The sequence below is a fragment of the Leuresthes tenuis genome, unplaced genomic scaffold (assembly GCF_036924035.1).
Source record: "Leuresthes tenuis unplaced genomic scaffold, fLeuTen1.0.hap1 SCAF_24, whole genome shotgun sequence".
NCBI classification, from domain to species: domain Eukaryota; kingdom Metazoa; phylum Chordata; class Actinopteri; order Atheriniformes; family Atherinopsidae; genus Leuresthes; species Leuresthes tenuis.
Window position 1 is genome coordinate 19,744,000 of NW_027325378.1, and position 24,955 is coordinate 19,768,954.

General features: G+C 40.6%; 1 protein-coding gene across 1 annotated transcript in view; it reads left to right on the top strand.

Moving 5' to 3' along the window:
• Positions 1-18,474, top strand: part of LOC140284206 (partitioning defective 3 homolog) — a 304,162-nt gene extending 285,688 nt beyond the window's left edge. The window contains exons 23-24 of the mRNA XM_072378014.1: positions 10,134-10,261; positions 14,868-18,474. Of these exons, the coding sequence (XP_072234115.1) occupies positions 10,134-10,261; positions 14,868-15,285 (546 nt within the window). The 3' untranslated portion in view covers positions 15,286-18,474. The remainder of the gene's footprint in view (positions 1-10,133; positions 10,262-14,867) is intronic.
• The last annotated feature ends 6,481 nt before the right edge of the window (positions 18,475-24,955 follow it).

Sequence of the window (24,955 nt, forward strand, 5' to 3'; positions counted from 1 at the left end):
GACGCTTTTCTCCTACATTTATACTCAGCTGAGAATATTTAGTGATACGTAGCTGCAGACTCCAATTAAGTAGTGTCATAAATTCGTCCATCCTGGGACCAAATCTAATAACAATCTCCTTTGTGAAAGGAGTAAAAATTTAAATAACCTTATGTAAAGCACAGCACAACATCAGCATTCACAGCATCCTTGATATGCTTCATGCTTGATTTGCTTTACCTGATGCTGTCACCTTTTTGGACAGTGTGTATGACTGCCAGACTATCTGACTCTACTTCCTCAAACATTAGGCTTCACAACCAAATTTCCCATATCCTGGTCCAATCTTTGACCTGAAACTAACTGCTAATTCCTTGTCTCTGTCTGCATCTTGTCTGTCCTGGAAATGTGACACACACCTCACACACGGAGGAGGGGAGGAGATTAACAAGGGAAATATTTGGTGAGACTATTCAGGACTTTGAAACAATACTTCAGGGATAAAACTGAGGACAGTGAGCTGCACTTTTCATTTTATTTTCCATTAGACTTGATTAAAGGGATTTTTTAAATTAAAAATTATAAATTAAAATTTGAGAGGAGTTTCTTTAAGCTAATCTCCTCTTCTGTGATTGATCTGCAACAATGGGATTTATTCTTTAAAATTGGAAATTTGTTATCACTTTAATTCCTTTGTTAATCCATTCTGACTCGGTTTGATATCTGTCTCTGCAGTACATTAAAAGTTCAGCTATAATGAGAGTTTAACTTAAAAAGCAATTTATTTAATCTCTCTACTGTGATATAATTGATGAACTTGGGCTGGTGCCCTATTGTTTACCTGAGTCTACTGTGTGTTAGAGCACTATAAGCCATTGGCAGACATTTTGCTACATGGTTTCATTTTGATAATTATCAGACTTAAGAGAGCCAATCAGATATAACCAACATAGAACATGTCTGCATGTTGTCTATGTATTTGCCTTGTAATAGTTTCAGACTTAATTTTTCTTTTTTGTGACTTTTAAAACAAAAAAAAGATTGAGCAGCAATTGCACCAAGTAGGGCTATTATCTAAATGACGGGTCAGAATGTCAGACATTGAAAGTTAAAATATCTTGGCAACCAATGTTTTTTTTAAGAACTATCAGTTTCAGTTTGTCAGTTAAATTGGTTTGGTGTGCCAGGCATATCCTGCCCTTTTATTTTGCTGCTGTCTGAATGAGTTTGTGTTGAACAGCAGCAGGCAGCATACTTCTCTTTACATTCTTATACAGCAGACTTTTTGGCTAAGAATTTGCATTAGCTGTTGTCGGACTGATGGTTTAGAAATAACTGAACGTACATCTATCCCTGTTTTCTTTATCTCTCGCTACTCCTGTTCTCTTTGAGATGTAATTTGTTTGTTCAGCACTAATCCCTCTAAATCTATCTTATTCAGCCGAGCTTCGAGCTCCCAATTGTTTGTGACTGTTCGCACTTTTGGGCATACCACTGCTATCCTAATAGTAATAAGGTAAAGAACCAACCCTTGAGTATTCAAGTCTATATTATTAGTCTTCTTAGTTCAGTCCTCTGAACGATAATTTAGAATTGCAAAGATTGCAACAAAAAACAAGGTGTATCATTAAGAAAGCCTTTTCATATATACCTTCTCAAGCCAGGACAAATGTGCCAACTTTGAACATGATGTCATGTTTGAAAGTACAGAGGTGGAGCTGGCTGTAATAGGTGATCTGACACAAATACACCTTGAAGCCAGCAAGGGAGGTGGTGGCCTTCGTCACTGTGGCTGAGCCGACTCTGTTTTTGGTAATTTGTCCAAATTACCAAAGAGGAACTAAAGGGGTTAACAAAGATGTCCTCTTTTTTTGTCTAAAAAGCGTAACAAATTAACAAAATGAATTTTGGCAAGGGAGAAAAAAGAGAATCAAACCTGTCACTCTTTACTGCGTATTTCTAAATGGATTATAAACCTGAAAGATCAATACAACTTTCAGGAGGTGCTTTAAAATGTGTTTTGTGTGTGGGTGGGTGTGAGTGTGTGTAGATGGTGGGTTTGAGGCAGTAGCTGTGATTACAGCATTTTTGGAAAATGTGCTGGACTGCATCGAAAAATGTAATCTAGCAGCTGTGTACCGTTCAAAACTGTTAGAGCTATACTTTGTACTGAAATTGATATCTGGTTCTTTCTTACAGAGGACCTCACTCCATGTCATTGCTGAGAATTGTCCACAATGATGAAAGCGAAACCTTAATGACCTCCACTTTTACAAATCAAAACATTCAGTGAATGTTACCAGGAAAAGCAAGATGCTTGAACGAACAGTTAAATGCCTACCACATCAAAGTCTCCAGCACTGCTCTTTGCCATTATGATGCACATTGTCTCTAAGTGCTCAAGGTTATGTTGTAATGGGTTCAACAAAGTTCTACCCAACAAACTAGAATATGAGCAGCTGCCCAGATTTTATGATTCTAGTATCACTGGCAAAATAGTCTTTCCTCAAGGTCCATTTCAGAGATGCTGTGGGTCATATCACATTGGATCTTTAACAGCAGAGTTTTCCCAGACGTTATGGAAAAAAAGCAGGTTAAGACGTTCTCTTCTATGCCACTTTTTGACTCTAAAAAAAAACAAAATCCTCATTTCAAGGAGCTTTCAATCACATGGTATTGCATGTCGATCCCCTTCACAGAACCTTTATGTGGTTGATGGATTTGAGAGCCTTGTACCAGGCCACCTTAGGCCAAAGGTCGACAACTCCTGAGTTGTGTCATCTGACCTGCAGCCATATGTCTTGGATAATCTGTTGAAGAGAGGGGCAGAGCTGTTACCCGATCACCACCAGGTGGGGAGTTGGATCCATTGGCGGGAAAGACTGAGATCTTTCACTTGCAGAGAATGCATGAGAATCTTTCTGACATTTCTGGAGGTTTGGGCCATAGACTCTGAAAGGATTATGCTCAGGACCTCCATTGCGGATGCAGCTTCCAAGGGCTGTGGCCCAAAGGTTGTCGTGCCTGTCTTGGCAGTAACCAGCGGTAAAGGGCTGTAGTGGACAAGATTCGCCCTGAGATGCTAAAGACTCTAGACATGGTGAGGCTGTCCTGCCTGACACACCTCTTCAATGTTGCAAGGAGGTCTGGAACAATGTCTGTGGAGTGGAATGGTTCCCATTTTTAAGAAGAGAGTGTGTTGCAACTACAAAGGAGTCACACTAATCAGCATCCTCGGGAAAGTTTACTCTAGGGTCTTGGAGAGGAAGCTCTGACCGATGGTTTCGGATTCTGGAGGAGCTGATTCAGGAGGAGCTGTGTGGTTTTCACCCAGGTCATGGAACAGTGAGAAGGGAGGGGGTCATGGAAGTTTGACCGTCCAGTCTACATGTGTTTTGTGGACTTGAAAAAAGCTTACAACCATTTTCCCCAAGGGATTATGCGGGGGTGCTGCGGGAGAATAGTGTACTGGAATCACTTTTGTGTGCTATTCAGTCCCTGTATAATCAAAGTAAGAGCTGTGTTCGCATTCTCGGCATGAGGTCGAACTCATTTACATGCATGTTGGACTCCGCCAGGGCTGCCCCTTGTCACTGCTCCTGTTTGTATCTTCATGGACAGGATCTCTAGGTGTTGTCGGGGAGAGGAGGGCGTCTGGTATGTGAACTTCTGGGTCACATCTCTGCTTTTTGCACATGATGTAGCTCTGTTGGCCTCTCCAAGCCAAGACCCCCAATATGCACTGGAGGGGTTCGATACTGAACGTGAAGTTGCCAGGATGGGAGTATGCTCTTCAAAATCCGAGGTCAGAGTTCTTAATCAGAAAAAGGTGGGATGCTCTCGCTGGGTCAGTGATGAGTCAGTGATGAGTCCCTGCCTCAAGGCGACAGCGTTAAAGTATCTTGGGATCTTGTTTATGAGTGATGGAAAGTTGGAGTGAGGGATAGACAGACGGATTGGGGCTTTTTCTGCAGTAATGAGGGCGCTGTCCAGGTACATTGTGGTGGTGAGGGAGCTGAGTTAGTTTTCCCAGTTGAATTTTGTAGTGACTAACATCCTCAAAGTTATCCAACAGACTAATGTAACACATGACCTCTTTAAAAAACAAAACTTCTGTAAGCTTTTAAACTTTTGTTTAAAAAAACTAACATTGTTAAGAAGTTCATTTACAGATGGAGCATATGCTTTGGGCAGAGGGAGCTGTGGGGTGTGTTGACAGTTTGTGTGTTGACTTCTCCTTGGATATTAGAGACTGAGCTTAGGTGTGTCTCTTGTGAAAAGTTGTAATGACAACGATCAGTCAGCACTTGAATTTTCACTCCACCTTTATAGAATAATGACCAATTCACTAGAAGCCATGGGTATCATGGAGTCCTCAAGCCAAAACACACAAGCAGAGCCAGCATGTTTTCTCTGCCTCCCTCCCTGCTGAGAGGGAATTTCCAGATGTTCATCATAAAGCTCGGCATATTTTTGAAAGAGCTGCCTTTTTCTCTCACACAGTCTGTTGCTGGCAATAAAATCAATTTGTTCTGATAAGTTGGAGCGCCCATGAGCATGGCCGAACAGAGAAGTGTGAGCACCACGCTTGTACCGTGGATCAACACACTAACAGCAGCTTGTAAAGTCCCTTTTTGGTGAAGTCTTCTGATAATATTATTGCTTTATCTTGTGTCCAAAAATATCCATTGTGTTAATACAAAGATCAAGTTTCCTTGAATATTGTGCTTTCATGTTGATGGGTCCTGGATTGTGTACAGTTACTTCCTATATGATCACGAGCAGAATAAACTTCTTTAAGCTACAGTCACTTGACTTCCCAGGAGCTAAAAGTTGGAATTTAGACAATGTAGCTCTGTGCAGTGCTGGCGTTAAACCCCTCGGTTGTTATCAGTTGAACGATACAAGGGAGTGTGTTGCACGAGGCTGCTGAGTGAAGCTGCGTGGCAACTTAAAGAAGAATACACCACTGATGCTGGAGTTTTATTTTCTTCTTAATTTTCTTCACACATAAAAAATATGTTTAGCAATTGTTGCTGCATTCTCACAAATGCTGCATATGAAACGTGAGATGTTAAAGTGATTTTTTTTTGTTTTGAAATAGTTTTGTGTTTATGGCTACTTATGTGTCAGTGTCAGTGTCAGTGTCTTAACTGCAAAAGACAGAGGGCAGAGCACTGAGAATTCACGACAAAACTTGACAAGCAATTAACTGACTGGTGCAGAATGGGCAAAGTAAAAACTCATAATATACCTTTTGTTTCCTCAACAACAGAACATCCATGTTGCAACACTGTGTAGGTTACACAATAGTTTGATAAAATACCGCGTTAAAAACATCGACAATGTTAAATGTTTGAGTTGTTTTAGTTGGTGAAAGATTTACACTTCTGCCCCCTTCTTAGTTTAGCTCACCACTTAAGAAACCATCTGAATCTCACTGACTACTGTTGATGGAATGTAAGACACTTTCTACACAGAAGGCCTTCACACAGCCCTTTTTGTAAAAAAAAAAAAACACCAACAATCTTCAGCACAATCGTGATGTTTACACATTATTTAGTGGTGTTCTAAAACACCAAACTGATGTTCTGGTATTTATCAAGACGATTTATTTCCACTACAGAGCCCACAGATTCCATAGCTTCATCAATAGAAATGAAAGCCATGCAGAACAGGAAATGCTCAACAGCAATGTTGCTACAATGCAGGGATTCAGTATGGGTGAGAATGCTCAGCCCCAAGTCACTGAAATATCAAGAATTCATAGACAATGAAAAATAGTCATAAACGGAATTATGGTAAATGGACTTGTATAGCGCTTTTCTAGTCTAGCTGACCACTCAAAGCGCTTCACTACATGCCACATTCACCCCACTCACACACATTCATACAGCACGTCTTAAGATATAACTACGTGCTTTTCTAATCATTCACACACATTCATACCCCCAATGATACACTGGGGGAGCAACGTGGGGTTCAGTGTCTTGCCCAAGGACGCTTCGACATGTATCCTGGGGAAGCCAGAGTCGAACCACTGACCTTCCGATTGGTGGGCGACTGCTCTTCCTCCTGAGCTACAGCCGCCCCTAGCGTTAATGATTAATAATAACTTAATAATGACTATACATCACACCTAAATGTTGAAATAATACTGTGTATTGGCACTTTGGCAAACCAAGTGAGCTTGAATAGATTTTTTGAGGCATTCTTGGTAAAAGATCTCTATTTTTCAAACTTTTTCTCTCACGAAAGTGACATGTGGAATAGTCTGATTAAGCTGAGCATAAACATCACTCTTGGCTCTGCTTGTGAAGATGTGTTTTCAGCTGCAGCTAATTCTTCATCGCAGATACTCACAGCCTCTCCTGTCAGGCACTTTGAAGTGCTTCGAATCATTTCCTTTGGTTGTGCCTTTTTCTCATAGGAAAGTTTTTGAGCTTCTCAACACGACCCTCTGTAACCACAGTAACTCTTGACTATTTTTACACTTGAGCTGAATCACGGTGCATTTCTGTATCATCAAGAAAAGGTTTTGACTAGTTTGCTCTCCTCAGGAGTTTATGTTTTCCGTTGCAACACATCACATTACAGAAGTCATAAGAAAGTACTTTAGGTTAAACCAGGCTTGCTTAACATTTTTATGGTTGACTATCTTTTAAGCACACACTCACTATACAAGAAACATTGAATGATAAATCACAGAGGCCTTCACACAGCCCTTTTTGGAAGAAAAAAAACCCTACAACAACAACAACAATTCTATATCCATTTTACCCACTGTCAAAATTATGTCAAAGATATTTATTCACTCAAGAGCCTTACAAGATACTATAAAAAACCTTATGACAGTATTTATGACTTGTAATCGGCTGTGAGTTTGGATTTTTTGATAGTGAATGCAATATTGTTTTGCTGTGCCTCACTGCTGCCAAAACACAAATAACACACATCTGCACTTATCAGCATATTTGTGCATAGATGTAGTCTGCACATTCTGCATTTTTATTGCACTCACTTCATTTAGATACCAAGGTGTTTACAGATTAGACAGAAGCTGAAGACTAGAGCAAAATGTTTCCAATTTTCTTAAATAAGTCACAATATATGAGAGTAACAGCACACATTCATCCAAAGGTATAAAAAGGCTCCTACAATTTGTTCAGACCTATGTGCATCATAATAAGTCTGAAAGTGATATGAAGATAACCCAACTAATGTCCCATTCACTCTGGTTTCTTGGTGAGAGAGCGGGAAATGACAGACCATGCTGTTTGCGCTCACATGGATACTCCACCCGGAGCTATAGACCCAGCCAACCACAAATGGACTGGGCTTGCTTCTAATAAATCGGAGAAATTGGGTTGGCGTGCTGACTTTAAGAGAGAATCATTATCCAACTGGGCTGTTGTCAGGATGTGGTGTTTCACTACCATTCTCTCACTTTCGTCTTGTCCCCGTTAGCAACTTAAATGTCTCTCATATGTCTGTTTGTGTACAGCACGGCAGCTCTTTTGAAACAGTTTCCTATGTTGTGGCCTACAAAGATAGTATCATGAGGGGAATGTGGGCGGTTGGGCCATATGTCAGTGTTGACCTATCGTAGGAACTTTCTTTGATATCTGAATGGTTTGTGACCAGCTCTGAACCAAGAAATGTCATATCTTGGCTGTGCCTATGTTTTGAACTTTTAAACTTAAACTCCCACCCAACTGCTTCCCATGTATGGGATTTTTAATAGCTGCAAATAAATTTCATAATTATGTCCCACTGGAGTTTATGTTTAAACAGGTGGAGAAGTCTTTCTCTCGCTCTTTTTGCATTGTCTGGAACACCATCAAGGAAACAAGGGAGAAATAAAAGCATGCTGTATTGACATCATTTTTCACATTATTGGATAAAAACAAGCATGGATGTCTCTTTGATTCAATTTCAGCAAATGTCATATTTCATATGACATTGTATTCCAGGTCTAACATGCAATAATCTGATTCTCCTTCCATGGATAATGCTATTACACTGACTGATTTTCTCTCCTGGCTTTTTCTCATGCATTTCTCTTAGCATGGCATCATCTGCCTTAACTTATCAGTTTCAGACTTAAGCATCAGGCACCTCCAGATTCCTCAGTACTTCCTTTACCACACTTTCAGAATATGCGACTAATTATTTTCTCACCACTGCATTTGACTCCAGTAAAATAATTTCCTCTTTCCCCTTACGGTTCATCTGATATTTGTTTATGTGTTCTACACTTTCTGAGCCAGAGGAACATGTTGATTCAGCCTGAAGCATATGAGTCCAATTCTCTTTACTCATGTGGAATACCATTATGCTTTTAGGACTTGGAGCTCTTGAGAGAGGAGTTGCAATTGACACTGAATGAAATGTAATTGCACTGTTATTGCAGCTGTCCAAGTGAGGGAGAAGGCAGCAATTTCAAGAACACAAGATGTTTCCAAGAAGATGTTTTTTTCTGACACTTTTTTATTCTATCCACGCACCTTTATTCCATTAATCCATTCAGTAACGTACTGTTGGCGCTCTACTAACAGCCCCACAAATGCATGCACACAGATTTTCAAATGTGAAGGAAATCATAGTCCAATGTTTTGAGGGTGCTGTTCAGTTTTAAGATTCAGATGGACAGAAAAATAGTGTAGGCTATTGGTTAATACTTACTCAAGTAGAAATGCATGCACACAGAACTTCCTACTGAATACTGCTGCCAAATTACTGCCCAAGCCTTATGAAAACTGTTACCCTGTAAAGCCATGCTCGCAACACCTTCTCAGCTCACTTCTCTTTAATTGGCTTGTCTTGTTCTCTCTTCACCCACCTCGTTAGCAGCATGCTGGTGTTGAGGGAGATGCTATTTCTATGTCAACCTCGTAAATGATCAGACAACAAACACACGCATACACTTTAGGCACAGGTCAGCACTGCAGGCTTTGCCCAATGTGTGAAATGAAGCTCTAATTCATGTTTTATGTCTTCAGCACAATCATGGTGTTTACACATTATTTTGAGGTGTTCTAAAACACCAAACTGATGTTTCTGGTATTTATCAGGATGATTTATTTCCACTACATAGCCCACAGATTCCATAGCTTCATCAATTGAAATGTAAAGCCATGCAGAACAGGAAATGTTCAACAGCAATGTTGCTACAATGCATGGATTCAGTATGGGTGAGAATGCTCAGCCCCAAGTCACTGAAATATCAAGAATTCATAGACAATGAAAAATAGTCATAAACGGAATTATCAATATCCTAATTATGATTCATGGGATAATGATTAACATCAGACCCAAATGTTTAAATAATCTCACAGCCTCTCCTGTCAGGCACTTTGAAGTGCTTCGAATCATTTCCTTCGGTTGTGCCTTTTTCTCACAGGAAAGTTTTTGAGCTTCTCAACATGACCCTCTGTAACCACAGTAACTCTTGACTATTTTTACACTTGAGCTGAATCACGGTGCATTCCTGTATCATCAGGAAAAGGTTTCGACTAGTTTGCTCTCCTCAGGAGTTTATGTTTCCCGTTTCAACACATCAAATCACAGAAGTCATAAGAAAGTACTTTAGGTTAAACCAGGCTTGCTTAACACTTTTATGGTTGACTATCTTTAAAGCACACACTCACTATACAAGAAACATTGAATGATAAATCACAGAAGATGCAACATTTTCGCACTGCAACACAGGACTATGTTTTGTCTCTTACCTGCTGTTGTGATGTGTCATGTCTAAAATATAACCCTCTTACTTTATAGTAAACCAGTATTAAAAATGTTTTACATGCAGGTGAATCATATGCACTTTTTGAAGCTTTGTATACTGTTAAAGATATTTGTAATCAATAGAGAAATTCTAGCATTATCAGGGGAATCTTATCCATTGGCACAGATGGATTTTTCAGTGTCATTGCCATCATGGAATCACACCTACTAACTAGCTGTTCCCTGAGGCCAACCCATTACTCAGGAGGCATCACACTGTCAAAGCACCTGCAATGAGGGAAAATATGTTACCGTCTTTGTGTGCATATGCGTATGAGTGTAAACAAGCATGCTTTGTGCAGAGGATTTTGTTTGGCTCTGTTTCATAGCTACTGTGTGTGTTTCCCGTCTTCGTGTCTGTGTAACAGGTAACCGGTGACACGGAGACACAGAGTGGACGCCGTTCTGCCACAGTTGAGACTCAGTTCCAAAGACAGCAGCAAGAAGACAAAGATGGTTGCCAACAAACACAAAGGCAGTACAACTCTCTGCCACGGTGAGATATCCTTCCTCGTCCTCTTTCTTAATTCCATCTGTCCACCTGTATGTGCACATGCATCTGCCCCCCCCCCCCCTCCCCCGCCCCCGCCGTGACTTATCACGTCCTGTCTGACCTTTCTATCACATCCTGTCTACCCTTTCTCAACTCTTCATTTTTCAGTTTACATCTATTTAGTTTTCTCATATTTTTGTCTCTACTCACTTTTCTATTTATTTATTTATTTTTTCTTCTTCTTCTTTTTCTTTATCTTTTTTAATTCCCTCAAAGGCAATCACCACAAAGTTATTTTCAAATCATATCTAGACATTCAGATGATTTGTAGGAATTGCTTTGCATGATATGACCGATGCTCAACTTTATTAAGTCAGTGCTGACGCGGAGAACTGACTTCTTATATAATGAATAACATGTTAGGGAGTTTTCTCTTTGCTTCTCTCTCTTGCCTTCTGCAACTTTAGGTCAGAGCTTCATAGACTGCTCTTCCTCATCTCTATCTTCCTATTTAGATTTTTTTAGCACATTTGTCAAAGAGATCCCAGTAAAGCTTACTGTATCTTGCATCTTGAAGCATTTGGGAGAATAGGGTGTAAATATTTCCAGTTATCACTCTATAAAGTGCCTGTACCAGTTCTCTGAAGATTTCTAATTTTGCTTTGGCCTGTGTGCAGTTTCCTTCATCAACAATTTCAGGTGGAAAATTGTCAAAGTCAAATTTTCACATTGACTGATGTGCAAATTCAAAGTTTATGATGGAATTAATATTGAAATATTGAGATTAAAGCAATCCATTGTGGGGTTTTGGTTTTATGAGATGTATGGTACGTCTAAAATGCTGCTGGTGAAGATTTATTCATGTTCTACCCTTTTCCAGTTTAAACTAAGAGAGCACTTAATGCGTATGCCACACAGTGGAGGTCCATGTGCTCTTTTTCACTTTCATGGTGACTCACTGACGTTACACTTCTGTGTTCTTTTATTTTTTTCTCCCAAAGCGAAGTAATATTTTCAAGCCCCTTCCCTCTGCTACTTCTGACCAGTCACGGTTGGGTCGATTAAAACATGTTCCTGTCTATGGCTATGGATTTGTGGTCCACATGGACACATAATCAATGTGATCTGTATAAGCTTGAATGATCTATGCATTCCCTTTAAAGGTGTTATCTGTTGGAATCTCATGTGATGTGACAGTTGCCTCGAGGCCTCCCCTCAGTGAGTTGCATCTCTTGGAAAAATCTGTCTTGCTGACCTGGATGGACTTTGATATGCATTTTTCTCTGAATCTCATCGTGTCTGTGAGCACAGAGTCACATGAGCTCAGGCTGGACGCTTGATCCAGTCAAAGGCTTTTCAGGGCTTGTGCCTTGACGCGGCTTCTCATTACATTTTCACATTAATAACCGCGATTCATGCCAACCTCAGCCACCTCTCTTTTGGAACTGCTTCAGTCTGTCCTTCTCTTCTAAAACAGGAAGCCTGACCAGTCAGCATTTCAGCTGAAAAGGGGACATTCCCTCACAAGAAAACCCTTCATTTCAAAGAGCTTCCAGAATAAGCCATGGTAGCCGGTTATCTGATGACGCCCAGGCTTAACTCTCTGTCTGGGATGTGAGGATTGGAAGTGCACTAATGAAGGCTTGTTGTCGGAGAAGGATTAGTGATGACAGGCAGCGGAGGGCAAGGAGGCCATGAGAGGAACAAGTGTTTTCGAAGGAGAAAGAAACCACTGATTAGCCCGAACACACAGACTAAAAAAATACACTTAAGCACACACATGAATGTCATCAAGATAAGATTATTAACTGTGGCCTCAGTTAACTGCCTCATTTTGCATTCTTCAGCCAAAACAATATTGTTTCACAGGATAAAGAAAATATTATTTCAGATTTTTAGACAGTTTATATGTGTAATATAGAAGAGATTGTTCCACTGCCTGTTGGATACATTTGGGGTTTTTCTCTAATCATTTTGAGTCTGTGCATGTTTGTGTGTGTGAGTGTAATCTTTCTCCTCATTCTCATAAAGTCTGATTCTTCCCAGCTGTTTTAAAGAAACACACAGCGGCCGCAAATTTTTCTGCGAGCCAACTTCCTGGCTTTGTTTGTTATATTCTGTCACACTAAATTTATCCTCCTCTTTTTCATGATGGATTTCCCATCCCCTCCCTCCCTAAAAGTAACTAATCTAGTCAGTGACATTTTCATGCGCAGGAGTAGAGGTGATAAGAGAACAAGATCTTCTGACACATCAATCACAGTTACATTCCTGTGGAACAATGCCATTTTTGCTCTCCTCCCTTTGCTGCGGAAGATTTGCCCCTGAATCTGTTCCTTCCTGTCTACTTGAAAACCTAAAAGGTCATTCTGGAAGTGCAGGCTGCTGCCTTGTGCAACAGGCATTCTGGATTTTTAAACAAGCAGCTCCCTTATGAGCAGTTCTGGCTGTTCTGGAAGCCAAGCCGGGGTGTAAATGCATGGCGGTTCGCCCAGACAGCAAAACCCAGATCTGGAGCATGTGGTGTGGCTCTCTCTGCAGTCTGTCTCTACATCTGCCCTTCCACCAATTACCCTCATACTTACTCTACATGCATGCACACGTTTGTCGTACACACGTACATCACAAAATGCATATACATTTGTCCCCACTTCCACATATGTAGGCATAAGCTTAGAAAGTCACACATACTCACATAGCAGTACCATGTGCTTCAGCCCTTCCTCTGCCTTATGATACCATGGACCACAGAGGCTTTAATCAGTAAAGCTGGAACAGTTTGTAAGAGCTCATAATATTGTGCAATTTAACAAGGGAATGCTATGAAACATTTCTTTTTTTTTCTTCTGGATTAAAGTCAAACATCTAGCTTGAACGAACCTAACAAATTGGTTAACATGAGAGCAGTTCTAGAAAAATCAAGTTCAATCAATCAGATGATTCAGAAGGTTTAGTTTCACTGTGTTTGTATGCTATAAGCAGTTCAAGATCAAATTGATCTGCCATGGTGGTAAAGATATTAGTAGCATAGCAAGCCAGACCCAGGTCGTGAAGCAAGTAAAAATATAAGTTGTATTTTAAAAAAACATTTTTGATATGTAAAACTGATATATTGCTCATCACTGTTATTCATTTGCTGACTTTATGAGCAAGTAGATTTTCTGTTAACTTCTTTTTTTTTAATATAAACTGAAAATGAGTCGGACTAACCAAATTGACTTATATTATGAGCTTGCTTAATGGAACAAGCTCTTGGTGTGGCTGACTGTGTGGTCGGTTGATGTACTTCACCTGTTGGTGGCACCCCTATAACACTGACACGGTTTTATTGGTTTAATTGTGCACTCCATAGCAACTGTGGTACATTTTATATTGCCTGCTAGTTTTACTAAATAAGAAGCTGCTGCAGTGTTATCATTGTGTTAGTGTTCAACTGGAGTTCATAACCTAACATGAAACTTGAAGGAGAAAATACAAGTTTCACTTCTTTAATTTTCCAACTGATCTCTTTAGCTGCACAAATGTATCACTGTTACTCCAGTGCACCTATTTTCTCTCTGTCAAGCAACATTCTGCAGCTCATACAAAGATGTTAGATCCTTTAAGCTGAAATGTTGATAGTCAGAAAAAGAACAATAACCTTTTTCTGCCTCATCATGCCCGTTCCTCTCCAGAATGAAACTCAGATCAACGACAAATGCAGGTGTCTTGGCCTAAAAGCATCCTGAGCCACTGTATTCTCCTGAGGTCATGTCCTGTGAGCTCAAAAACCTTTTAAGCACAAAACAGGTCATTGAGGTGTGAAGGGGATTTCTCTTAGCACCCTTGACTCAAAAGACACTGTCACAGGTTCCGTTGCACATCAGCCTTTAATGGATCCTAATAATAGAGAGCCAGAGTTAAACAAAAGTAAAAAAAAAAAAAAAAAAAGCCTTCACTGGAAAAAAGCTTTCCAGTGAAGGCTGATTTCTAGAAAAGAGGAGCTTGCATGGTGGAGGTTGCTTTTTTAAGACAGATCAAGACAGAGAAAGAGAAAGAGAGACTTAATATGGCTGCATCTCACGCTGTCCTGTCAGTGTAGGGACGGGGAGGCAGGCTGAAGATAAGTGGAAGGCAGATACTGCTGTGAGGCGCTGCCATTGCTCTGTCTGTTCTATAAGTGCACCCATCAGCATCTTCAAAAAGGAGTTACGTGGCTGAAAGATGCCCTTTTTTCTCAGGGATGTTTAAGAATTTGTGTTTGTTTACTACGTGGAACTAATTGTACTGTAGGCATATTAGGCTTCTGCCATTTGTTTCCTGTCTTTATGCACTCGTGTTTTTTTTGGAACTGGATTAAGTGAAATCATACAGCATGCTTATACAGATCCTTCTTCACTCAGCTCATGTTGCTTTCAGTATTTTAAGTGAATACTGCAACCATTTTAATCACGTTGTGTGATTATGGTCATGTTCCCTTGTGGGACGGCAGCTTCTGTAGCTGGAAAACAAAAACTTTTTCAGCTGCAAAGAGATGCTCCATACTTCTGTTCCCTTTAGATTTGAGTGCTGTTTAAGATAACTTGCTGAATAGCATAAGTAACCTTTCTACTTGTGTCTTTGTCTTTAGGCAACCTCGAAAGAGCAACAGCACGGTGTCCCAGGACTCATGGGACAGAGTGTACGCCCCACTTGAGGGATTCCAACCATCCAAGGAGAACCCTAACTACTCTGCAGGCCAGGGGTCTCGAAATGGTTACCTCGGAACTTCCAGCTTTAACGCTCGTGTCCTTCTAGAGACCCAGGAGTTGCTGAGGCAAGAACAAAGACGCAAAGAGCAGGAGGCCAACAAAGCCAGTCAGTCTCTTTCACTGGAGATCCCCTTCGGCAGCACCTATGATCATAACAAAGCCCCAAGCACAGCTCCTGTGAAGAACGTATCTCAATTCAAGGGCCCCTACAGACAGGATGTTCCCCCATCACCTTCTCAACTTGCCAAGTTCAACCGGCGTCAGAGCTCAGAGAAAGGAAGGCTGTTTTATTCCTGAGACGATGAAAAAGAAATTGGAAAATGTATGTTTTTGGGAAATTAGGATTGATCCTAACAAGCATTTACATGGCAAAAACACAAAGGGCAACAAGCCCATTTTTTATAGAATACAGAGATATAGAGATTTTTATGGGTCATTTGTTTAAAATTGTTAATATTTTGAAAAAAGATTTTTTTTATGACATGAGCTGTAATCTTTTTCGTATCTGCATCAAACAGAAATAATTTGAGAAGTTTTATTGTTCAGAACTCTGACCATTATATTATGTGTAAGTGCCTTTTGATTGTCCACCTTTTGTAGGCATCAACCTCGCTTGTTAACCCATCCATCTGACACATTCCGCTAAGCAGGCATCATAGCCGAAGGTTACGGGGTTGGGCCACTGCAGTGTCACCGTCTGACCGCAGCCTGACCCAAGCAACATAACCTCAAGAGCACGACACACTCCAGACATGCCTTGTACCACCTGGATGATGGCATTGACCTTTGCAGATACCATGTTTGTGTGAATGTGGCTTATTTTTGGTGTCCGTGGTGACGTTATTTGGCAGTGCACTACGTGTGCATTACGTGTGAGTATGTGAATGTGTTGCCAAGAGCTGACAGCTGAGCAGCAGAGGCGGCGAGTGGAACTTTAGAATCTTGTGTGAACTGTGGAGTCAGAGCTTGGATTTTGGGCATGAGTGCCCACCCGCCCTCAGTTCAGGGAAATGCCCCTTTTCGTTTCAGATACAATCCTTACTCAGAGTCTGTATCCTCCTTCCAACCCCATCTTCTATCCAGCATGATAATCCTGAATTCTCTCTTCCTCCAGGCTGGCTGCTTTATCTCAGTTTTTCTTCTCTTCGCATTGTCACCCTCAACATTCTGCTCTCTCAGTGGAGGAAAACGGCTTTAGACCTTCTTTATTCTTCTGCTCTGCTCCACTCACCCAGGAAAACCAACTGTATAAACGGGGTCAGGCCTGGGTTATTAATTAATGTGCTTCATCAAAAATGAATGTGCCCCTTTGTGTATGTTTGTTGTTATGTGTGGAGAGGGAAGAGAAATGGCAATCTTGTCAGTGCGACTCTGGCCCTGCCTTCACCTAGAATGTTTTAGTTGTAACCAAAGCCCGCTCTGGGTGTCTGACTTCTCCCTGATGAATATTTCATCAGGGTGGTTACATGGGGAACCACATCATCTGTGCAGTGGGTGACCCTGCCTATCAACAGGCCACATACAATGAGGCTGATTTTGTTTTCCCCTCATAATTGTGTCCATTGATAAACCCAAACAAAAAGGAACACTCAGGAGCTTTTCAATGTTCAATCAATAATTAGCGGGGCAGTTTTCAGAGTGTGTGCATTTATGTACATGATTTAATCTTGTATTTATATTTGAGAACACAAGATTGTTTTAAACAGATTTTCTTAGAGCGAGAGCGAGAGCCTATTTCGAAGGGCAGAAATGAGGATGAATGTTGGATCACAGTTAAAAATGGCTTTTACGTTTAGATCGATCATTAATCTTTGTGTTTATATGCACTTAATAAACCAGGTTAACAGGCACTGGGAATCTGGCAGTGAGAAAGTTTTCTTCTATGACCTCTTCATTATTATTTAAGCCTATTTGAACTGTAATAATCCAACAGAACTTCATAATGAATGTGTTCAAAATTTTACCAATTGTAAAATATTTGGGCATTTTCTGTTAGTTTCAGTTTTATTCTGTTTTAAGATATTTTGTATAGGATGTATACTTTCTTAGTGTAATGGTTTTGCCTATCATGGATGTGTTTACATGATGATTTTGCATCGAATCCAGTTTTTGACAAGAATATTGTGTCCACAAACCTGGTTATTTAGGGTTTTTTCATGGTCATTTACATAGCTAGTTTTCTGAACATGTGCAGCACAAAGCCAGGATACTGCAATAAGCAGGATGCTGTTGTATATTTAAGTACAGTCATTGCTGTCACACAAAATACTTCTCCTGCCTAAATCTCAGCACGTCTTCAAGTCAAAAATCAATTTAAAACCCAGTTCCGAGCCAAGAAGCTGCTGTCTGTAGGCAAAAGCCAACAAGTGGACTACAGAAATTAGTCTACCAAATAATGCAGACTGCAACTTTGTTGCTTAAGTGCATGTAAATGCTCACAGAAAGAAATACATCGCTTTCATTCTCTGGTTTCTTATGAATTCATGCGAGTCCTGTGTTCAGGTTTAAGACCACCATTAGGATTAAGATAAAGCTCACTATATTTACTATCGCTTTCGATTTTTTTGATCAGGAAGCGTTGTTAGTAAAAGTAAGTGTTGTCATGAATGTTAGATGATATGAAATGCAGCTGTGCTTTTGTCTAGCAGTTTTCCAGATTGCATTTGAATAGGTGGGCATGTGTTTTAAGTGTCAATAAACACTGCTAGTAACTGGATTAACCAGCATGCCTTCAAATATGTCTCAGCAACCATATGAACTCCTTGGCTGCTGAGTGGGAGCGCAACAGTGGGAGAGTAGGAGGGAGAAAAGATGGGAGGCCTGACCTTGGAGATGATTCAGTCAATGGTGTAATCACTTCCATTCCTCTGAGTCTTCAGTGCAAACATGGGGTTAACAGTAAGGCAGTGCTCACTTTTGCTGTCTCTTTATCTTATTAATCATATTCATCTCTTTTATCTATCTGTCAGTTTTGTTGTTGTTATTTTTTGTGTGCATGTGTGTGTGTCAGTGCGAGGGGGTCAAATCTGACACAGCAGCAGCTTTAACTGATGTTTCATGTGTCTCATCGTGAACTGGAGGGGTGCCTGCATTAATGAGTTTGTTTTTGGTTTTTTTCTCTCTTTATATGCAAATCTGATAATATCCCATAATGCACATTTATTATTTGTGTTGTGTAATTAATGTTTGTGGACCATCGTTGTGACATATGGATTTTTCCATGAAGCTAATGTTTCTGGGGGGGGGTTAAGTCCTGGGAGAAATGAGGAATATATTATTGTTACATTGTGTTTTTATGGCCATCCTTCATTGTGTTTTATTATCCACAATATGGTACTATGCTGGTAAAAATGATTAATTTAAGCACTGTGTAATTTTCCTTTTTAACAACAGTGTGTTATTAAGACATGTTTCTGCTGTTCTCTGTACATTCAGTATAAACTTTTCAGTAAATAAATTGAGGATACTTTCAGTCCTTGTAACAATAATTCTCCTTGACTTCATTGCTGTGACATTCACAAACCGTTTCTTTTCTTGATAGCACACCAATGCAAGAAGGTACATAATTAAAGAAATTCCAAATGAAACACCTCTAAGCCCCCTCTACTCCCTTATTTTAATTTTGACTATCTCAGAGGTACCTGCTTTTTAGATAAGGAAGACTCTTAATGTTTTAATCATCAGTTAGCTGATCATGTATTGTGTCTTCAAAAGAAATAATAATAAAAAAAAGAGAAACATAAAGAAGAGACCTTAAAAAAGCAGGATTTTCTGAACAGGTCCTCCTACCGCTGGTGGGATGCTGAAAAAGGTTTAACTTCTGCTGTAGCAACAGCTAGAGTGAAAAAGTACAAAAAAGACACATCCTCCATGTCTCTCATCTCTTTAATCTGCACTCCTGATAAAACATTAGAACAGCTGGCCAGGAGGTTTTGTCCAGAGCTGGCTTAACTTCTAATAACATCCTGTGATGACTGCGGTGGTGATAAAGACAATAGTCAAATTTATGATGTTCAACTCCAGGGAAAGAGTAGGTTTTAGAAAGGCTCTCTTGTATCACAGAACTCCTGCCAAATCTCCTTCATCCCCATAAAGGGAAAGTCTTCTGAGAGTATCTGTCTGTTCAGGGTGAAATATTCCAAATAGCACATGCATCAAAGATAAAGACATCCATTCATCTGTGTTGTACTGTTGGGGATAAGAGTGAAATTAAGGTGAAAAGGGAGAGAAAGGACCAAAGAGAGGAAATTTAGCCAGACTGTCAGAGGGCAGAGAGTGGCTTTAACCCTTAATAACACTTTTGAATTGGGAGTTTAAAAGCACCTCTGAAGTAACTCTGCTCTTAACATCCCTGCTGAGCCACAGTCTGCTTCCCTCCATATTACCTTTGAATGAGGGGTCAATAGAACAAATGGAGAGAAATGTTCCATGTATTTTCTGTAGTCTGCCTTTACAGTCAGATGCTTTTCAGACACCCTCAGCAGTGTTTCAGCTTTCACCTTACCACATACAAAGATATTGTGAAAGTCCCTTTCACACCAGACAAAAAAAACTATCAACACCCACTAACATCTGGCTTGCATCTGTAGTTGCAAAGGGCACAATTGGCTTTCATTCACATGTTAAATGACCGCAGTAGTCATAGGTACTTATTTGCTCTAGCTCCAATTGTCAGTGATGGAAACACAATGACCTATGTGGACAAGCTTATTTTGGACACCAGTTTTGGTTCGTTGCTGTTCTGAAGGTAATTTAGGCTAGTCACTTCCACTGTCTTAACCTCAGGTTTTACGATTCTGAACCCTGTCCCGTATAATAGCACATAAAGAGCATGCAGAATACCATCAATACCATCATCACTACAGAAATGACATAGGAGGCACACATCCAGCCGACGTATCCATAAAGGTAATCTAAATCCATTTAAACACAATAAAACACAACAGGTCTTTTTCCAGGATGATAGAGGACGCTGTATGTTATGTACTCTACTGTATCAGCTTGCACACTTAACACTTTGAAGCCTGAGGGAACAGTAAAGCTGTCTTTGGCCCCGATCTGTCCGACCATTACTCACACTGAAAGAGCTCTGCTGAGTCTTTAATATCCTCTCTTTTGCATTCCGCCCATCGTAATATTCCATAATGAAAACCTTCAGTGATTTCCTGTGATCAACAGCACACTCTGTCTTAGGGCCAGTTTGATTTCATTACTCCACTTTGTCCTGTTGACCCCTGAAAGCCAGACCAGCAGGCCCCTGTGTTGGCGAGTGCAGGGGTGTTGATATGAGAAGCAGATGAGGGTTCGTGTGAACTGCTGGCAGATAAAAATACTTGTGTCAAGTGTTTGAGGAGGTCGTTTTTCCAATTCTTGAGTGGCGATGGCAGACTCAGAGTCACCTGTTCTGGTTTGAAGGACCTGCTTCTCCCTCTGATCCACCATCATAAGCCGGCTGGGATTTAAAAAGCGGAAGCTGACTCTGTTGTAGGAAAGATGTGGTCATAAATCTCAGCAGATGCACAAAAGGAGCACATTGTGAGAGTTTGACACACACACACACACATAGGGTTCTTCCCTGAAGCTTTTGGCAACATCTGGGGAGTGCATGTTTTTGAGGATAGGATGGTCTCTGTTACGAGGTGGCAGAGGCGGGAGGAAGATGTTTGTGTGTGTGGATAAGTTGCTGTAGAGGATTCACTTGCTAAAAGCATCACTAGATCGGAAACGGAAAAGGAGAACTGTGTTTACCTAACCAGGCCCAAGCTTCTGCTTTCTCCCACTGGAGAAATTATAACTTGGTCTCACAGTGAAGTATCAAATGGGCACGAAACTAAAATCATTTTAACAACGCTGATGATCACAAATTATGATTTTTTATGTATCTACCACTCTCTATCCTACAAATTTTTACTTTTTTTGCCTTCAAAGATGATCATCACTCATCTCATGGGAATTTCCCTAAATATTTCTGAGGCTATTTTTGTGTCCATGTGCACGAACAAAAGAGCATCAATCAGAATGTCATGGCCAGCCAGATATGTGAAGCTGCAGGACAATATGGAAGCATTAGGCCCTCATGTTGACTGTCAGTGACACCTCAAACTTGACTTTATTTGCCGACTGTAAGTAAAATCACCAAATTAGAAGAAAAATATCAAGTTTTGGCTTGTTCTACATACCTAATCAGTTGATTTCTCCACTCCTACAGACTGACTCAGAAAAACTAACTGTATTTATTGATGTTTATTTGAATCTAGAAGAAAAGTTGTTGTTTTTTTTGGTAACAATCTTTCTTGAGAAACTACTACCTAAAGAGGAGCTATTCCCTTTGAATAGTTAGAGCAATTTATGTCTTAAAGTCTTGAATTTGGTTTAAATAAATGGCATTACTAAAGTATTAAGTAATATTGTCTTAACTTAGTCTTTTAAACTGCTTTTGGGATAGATTACGCTGTGGCTTGTTTATTCTGATTACCTACATGGATTGTTATCCAAAACAGAGCTTTTATCATGGCCACCGAAGTCAGAAGATCACTGATTTGGTGCATGTTAATCATCAACTGGAAGATAAGTCCACAAGCTTATCTACCACGACATCACTGATTCCTGTGCACACCATGAAATTAGGTCTCCTCAGGCCACAGTAGTCCCCTGACAGCTCTCTTCTTTCTGTGCCAATTTAACCGGGGGCCCTTTCTCATCCTGCCACCCATGGAGTGTCACACTGCCTTGAACCAGCTACAGTCTCAAAGGTGACAAGAGAAGAGTACTTTTCCACAAATAAGGACAAACAATCGCGTCAACAAATCTGCACATGGGAATGAGTCACTGCTTTGTGAGTGTTAGGTATTGATGTTTTACACGAGCATTTTATATACACTGCAGTGGGATTTGAGGTCACAATGAAACCTGCTGCAAAGTAGATGAAGCAGTATTTTGAGTTTCTACTTATGTTATGATGCAACTTCATTGAGAAATGGCTTCATTAAACTCCGACTGTTGTGAAGCCTGTGAACATTTCATATGAAAGTTGCTTCACTGTGGTGTACTTTAAGCCTGTAAAAGTGGTGGTGGCGTTTGTTCTCGCTTGTATGACACGCTGTTGCTGTGCAGCTTGTGAGAAAGTCGGGGCCATTCCCTGGTGGGCTGCATGGAAGGTAATGAGTCCTGTCATATTTTGCACATGGACCCCGACAAACACACACAGTTTCGGAAACCCTTTGCTTTTAAAGCAGCTCGTCAAAGAGCCCTATTGAAAACAGAAGGTGTTTTGAGGGCTGTTTGATTGCCGACATGTGCTGAAAGAAACCGTTGGGAATGGCAGCAGTTTCTTTTCTAGCAGAAGGAGCCTTTGATTCTTCAGAAAGTGTCTTTAAGGCATCTGCCCTGTATGAGGCATCTTCTCAGGCACCCAATGCAGTTTACCCCCACTCTTTTTAGCAAGTTATGAAAGTCAGCAGAAGTTCACAGCAGACATCTGCTGATGGTTCGTGGGCAAGAACGCGAATATAAAAGAAAAAGAATGAAATGCTTTCCTGTGTGGACAAGGAATTACACATACTTGACCAACTTTGAAATGGTAATGTATTGTTTGAAGTTCATCATTAAACAAAATAAGCACAGCAAATGAAAATATGTAGAGCGGTTTTGATCTCACAATCTTTTCTCCAAAATCTATGTTTTCAACACCAAAAAAACGATTTTTCTACTGAACGTCTGCTTGTGTGATAGCATCTATAATTAGTATTTCCATTCTTCTAAGCAGCTCCTACAGTTGATCCACCTTTGACTACACAGGGAATTAGGATTCTCTCCTGCAGTTTGTGCACTCTGACTCTGAACAAAGGTCTATTTTCTTTTTGCAAAGCAACGACTGAGCAGTTTGCTGATGTCGTCCTGGATCCAGTACAATAAATATATACTGTGTTGTCATTTCTGTTGACATTTCATTTGTTTGCCTTGACACACTAGCATTTGATCCTTGTGTACTTGCTCTGCCTCACTGTCCTGGGGAATAAAAGACACAGTGCTCCAGCATTGCTCAGTATTTATGTATTTATGTATTTATACAGAACATCCCAGGCCGCATGCTCTGCTGCGGGGAACAGAATGGCTTCAGCAAAGCGACTCAGTGAAAATCTACATGGGAATAAATCCTATAATCTCTAAGCAGTTTGCACAGTAGACTGGCTCAGAGCAATTACTTTGACAAAGAAAGCATTTTTTCCTTGCCTTCAACCATCCTCTCTGCCTTGTGTCAAATTAATCCTCTGAACTTTCCTAAAGATCTTCCTCTATTCTCTTTATTCTTGTGTGAGTGTAGCCACTCTCTGTCTTTTTCTTGCCCCTGTCTTTTTTAGATATGGCACCCAGGAGAGGAGATTGGCTTCAGAATGAAACAGCTGTCAAGAATTCCCAGTGTCTCTGTACGCTTTCTCCCTCTTTGTTCTACCTGACCCCCTCCCCTCATCTCCCAGCTCCGTAGAAACAGAGAGGGAGCTGCGCAAAGGCCTTATCTCTGCTCTGCTCTCGGTGGGATCCGCACAGGTGCTGAGTGATGAAACTATAGGAGGGTAGGAGGGGGACAAGGGGAGGGGAAATGGAGTAAGAGTGGATTAAACAGAGGAAAGCTGAGGCTCCTTTTTGGCAAGCAGCTGGAGGGGGAGGCAAGGCGGGATGGCAGATTATCTAAGGATGGAGGAGGGGGGTGGGAGCCTGACACCTGTGGGGGAGTACTCAGAGACAGGGTGGAGCTTGTGAGAAAGAGGGTGACCATCTGTTGCAGTCACAGGCAATGGAAACGAGAGGCACCTAGATCCTTCAACCCAGTCCAAAAATGTTAATGGTGTGCCGCTGATGCATATCAAACACACATCTGTGCATGGAGCAGCGCTCGCCTCCTGACTATAAATACAGGATTCACACCTGCCCCTGCATGCTTTAGCTGTTTGTTGTATGTCAGTAGCTCGTGTTATCTCCCTGTGTTCAATTTTCTTCTCCCCACAATGCCAGTTTCTTCATTGTTGCACTATTGTATTATTGATTCTTCCTTTAATTGACCTCGTACCATAAACCCCCCCAAACCAAACAATCTATACCCTAACTGACTCTAATTTGATTTTTGTTTTGTTTTTGTTTTAAACATTAACCCGAATTTGATTGTGGATGCAGTGGAGCAAGGATGATGAATTGTTTGTTTCACAATAGCTGCCATACGGCAAGGTTACAGAACTTTTGAAAAGAACAAGCGGTTCCAACATACTGTGCAGAAACGTTAAGAGCAAGGTTATTGACTGGATTACAATATTTGCATATCTATGGAGGTGGGTTTTACATGTTCTGCTGCATTAATAACACCTCTCATAAGGGGAAAACCAACTATTATACCATGATTGCTTGGGCGTTGAGTCCCCAAACATCACCATAAAATGTTAATCATGGGAAAAAGCATATGAGGAGCGATGGGTTTACAAAGTATAGGACCTCCAGGTAAAGGAAACCTCCACTAAAACAAGTCTTCATTTTTTATATAAAAAACTGTAAACCAAACTATTTCACATTATTTTAGCAGAATTGCTGAGATTAAAAAAGCGCTAACAGGATTTTTATGCAGAATTGTATCAACAGCAGTTCACCCCTTTAGGCATTTGTTCTCAGTACAGCATGCAGACATGACAAATGCACAATAAGAAAGAACTTTTGTATATTTAACTTAAGTATATTTCAGATATTCTACACCTGTGTGTCATAGTGCTCGTTTACAACAGCACACGTGGCGTCTGTCCCACAGTCAACCTGCGCCTGCTTTCATCTGTCATGGCAGTGAATATGTTTAATGGTGACGGTGTTTTGTTTTTCCTGTCTCCTGGGATAGATAATGGGGAGAGGTCCCCCTCTGAGGCGAACGGGCCAGAAGAGGCTCTGTAAACATGAGGGAATGAAGATTAATCACACGCTGGAGATGGTG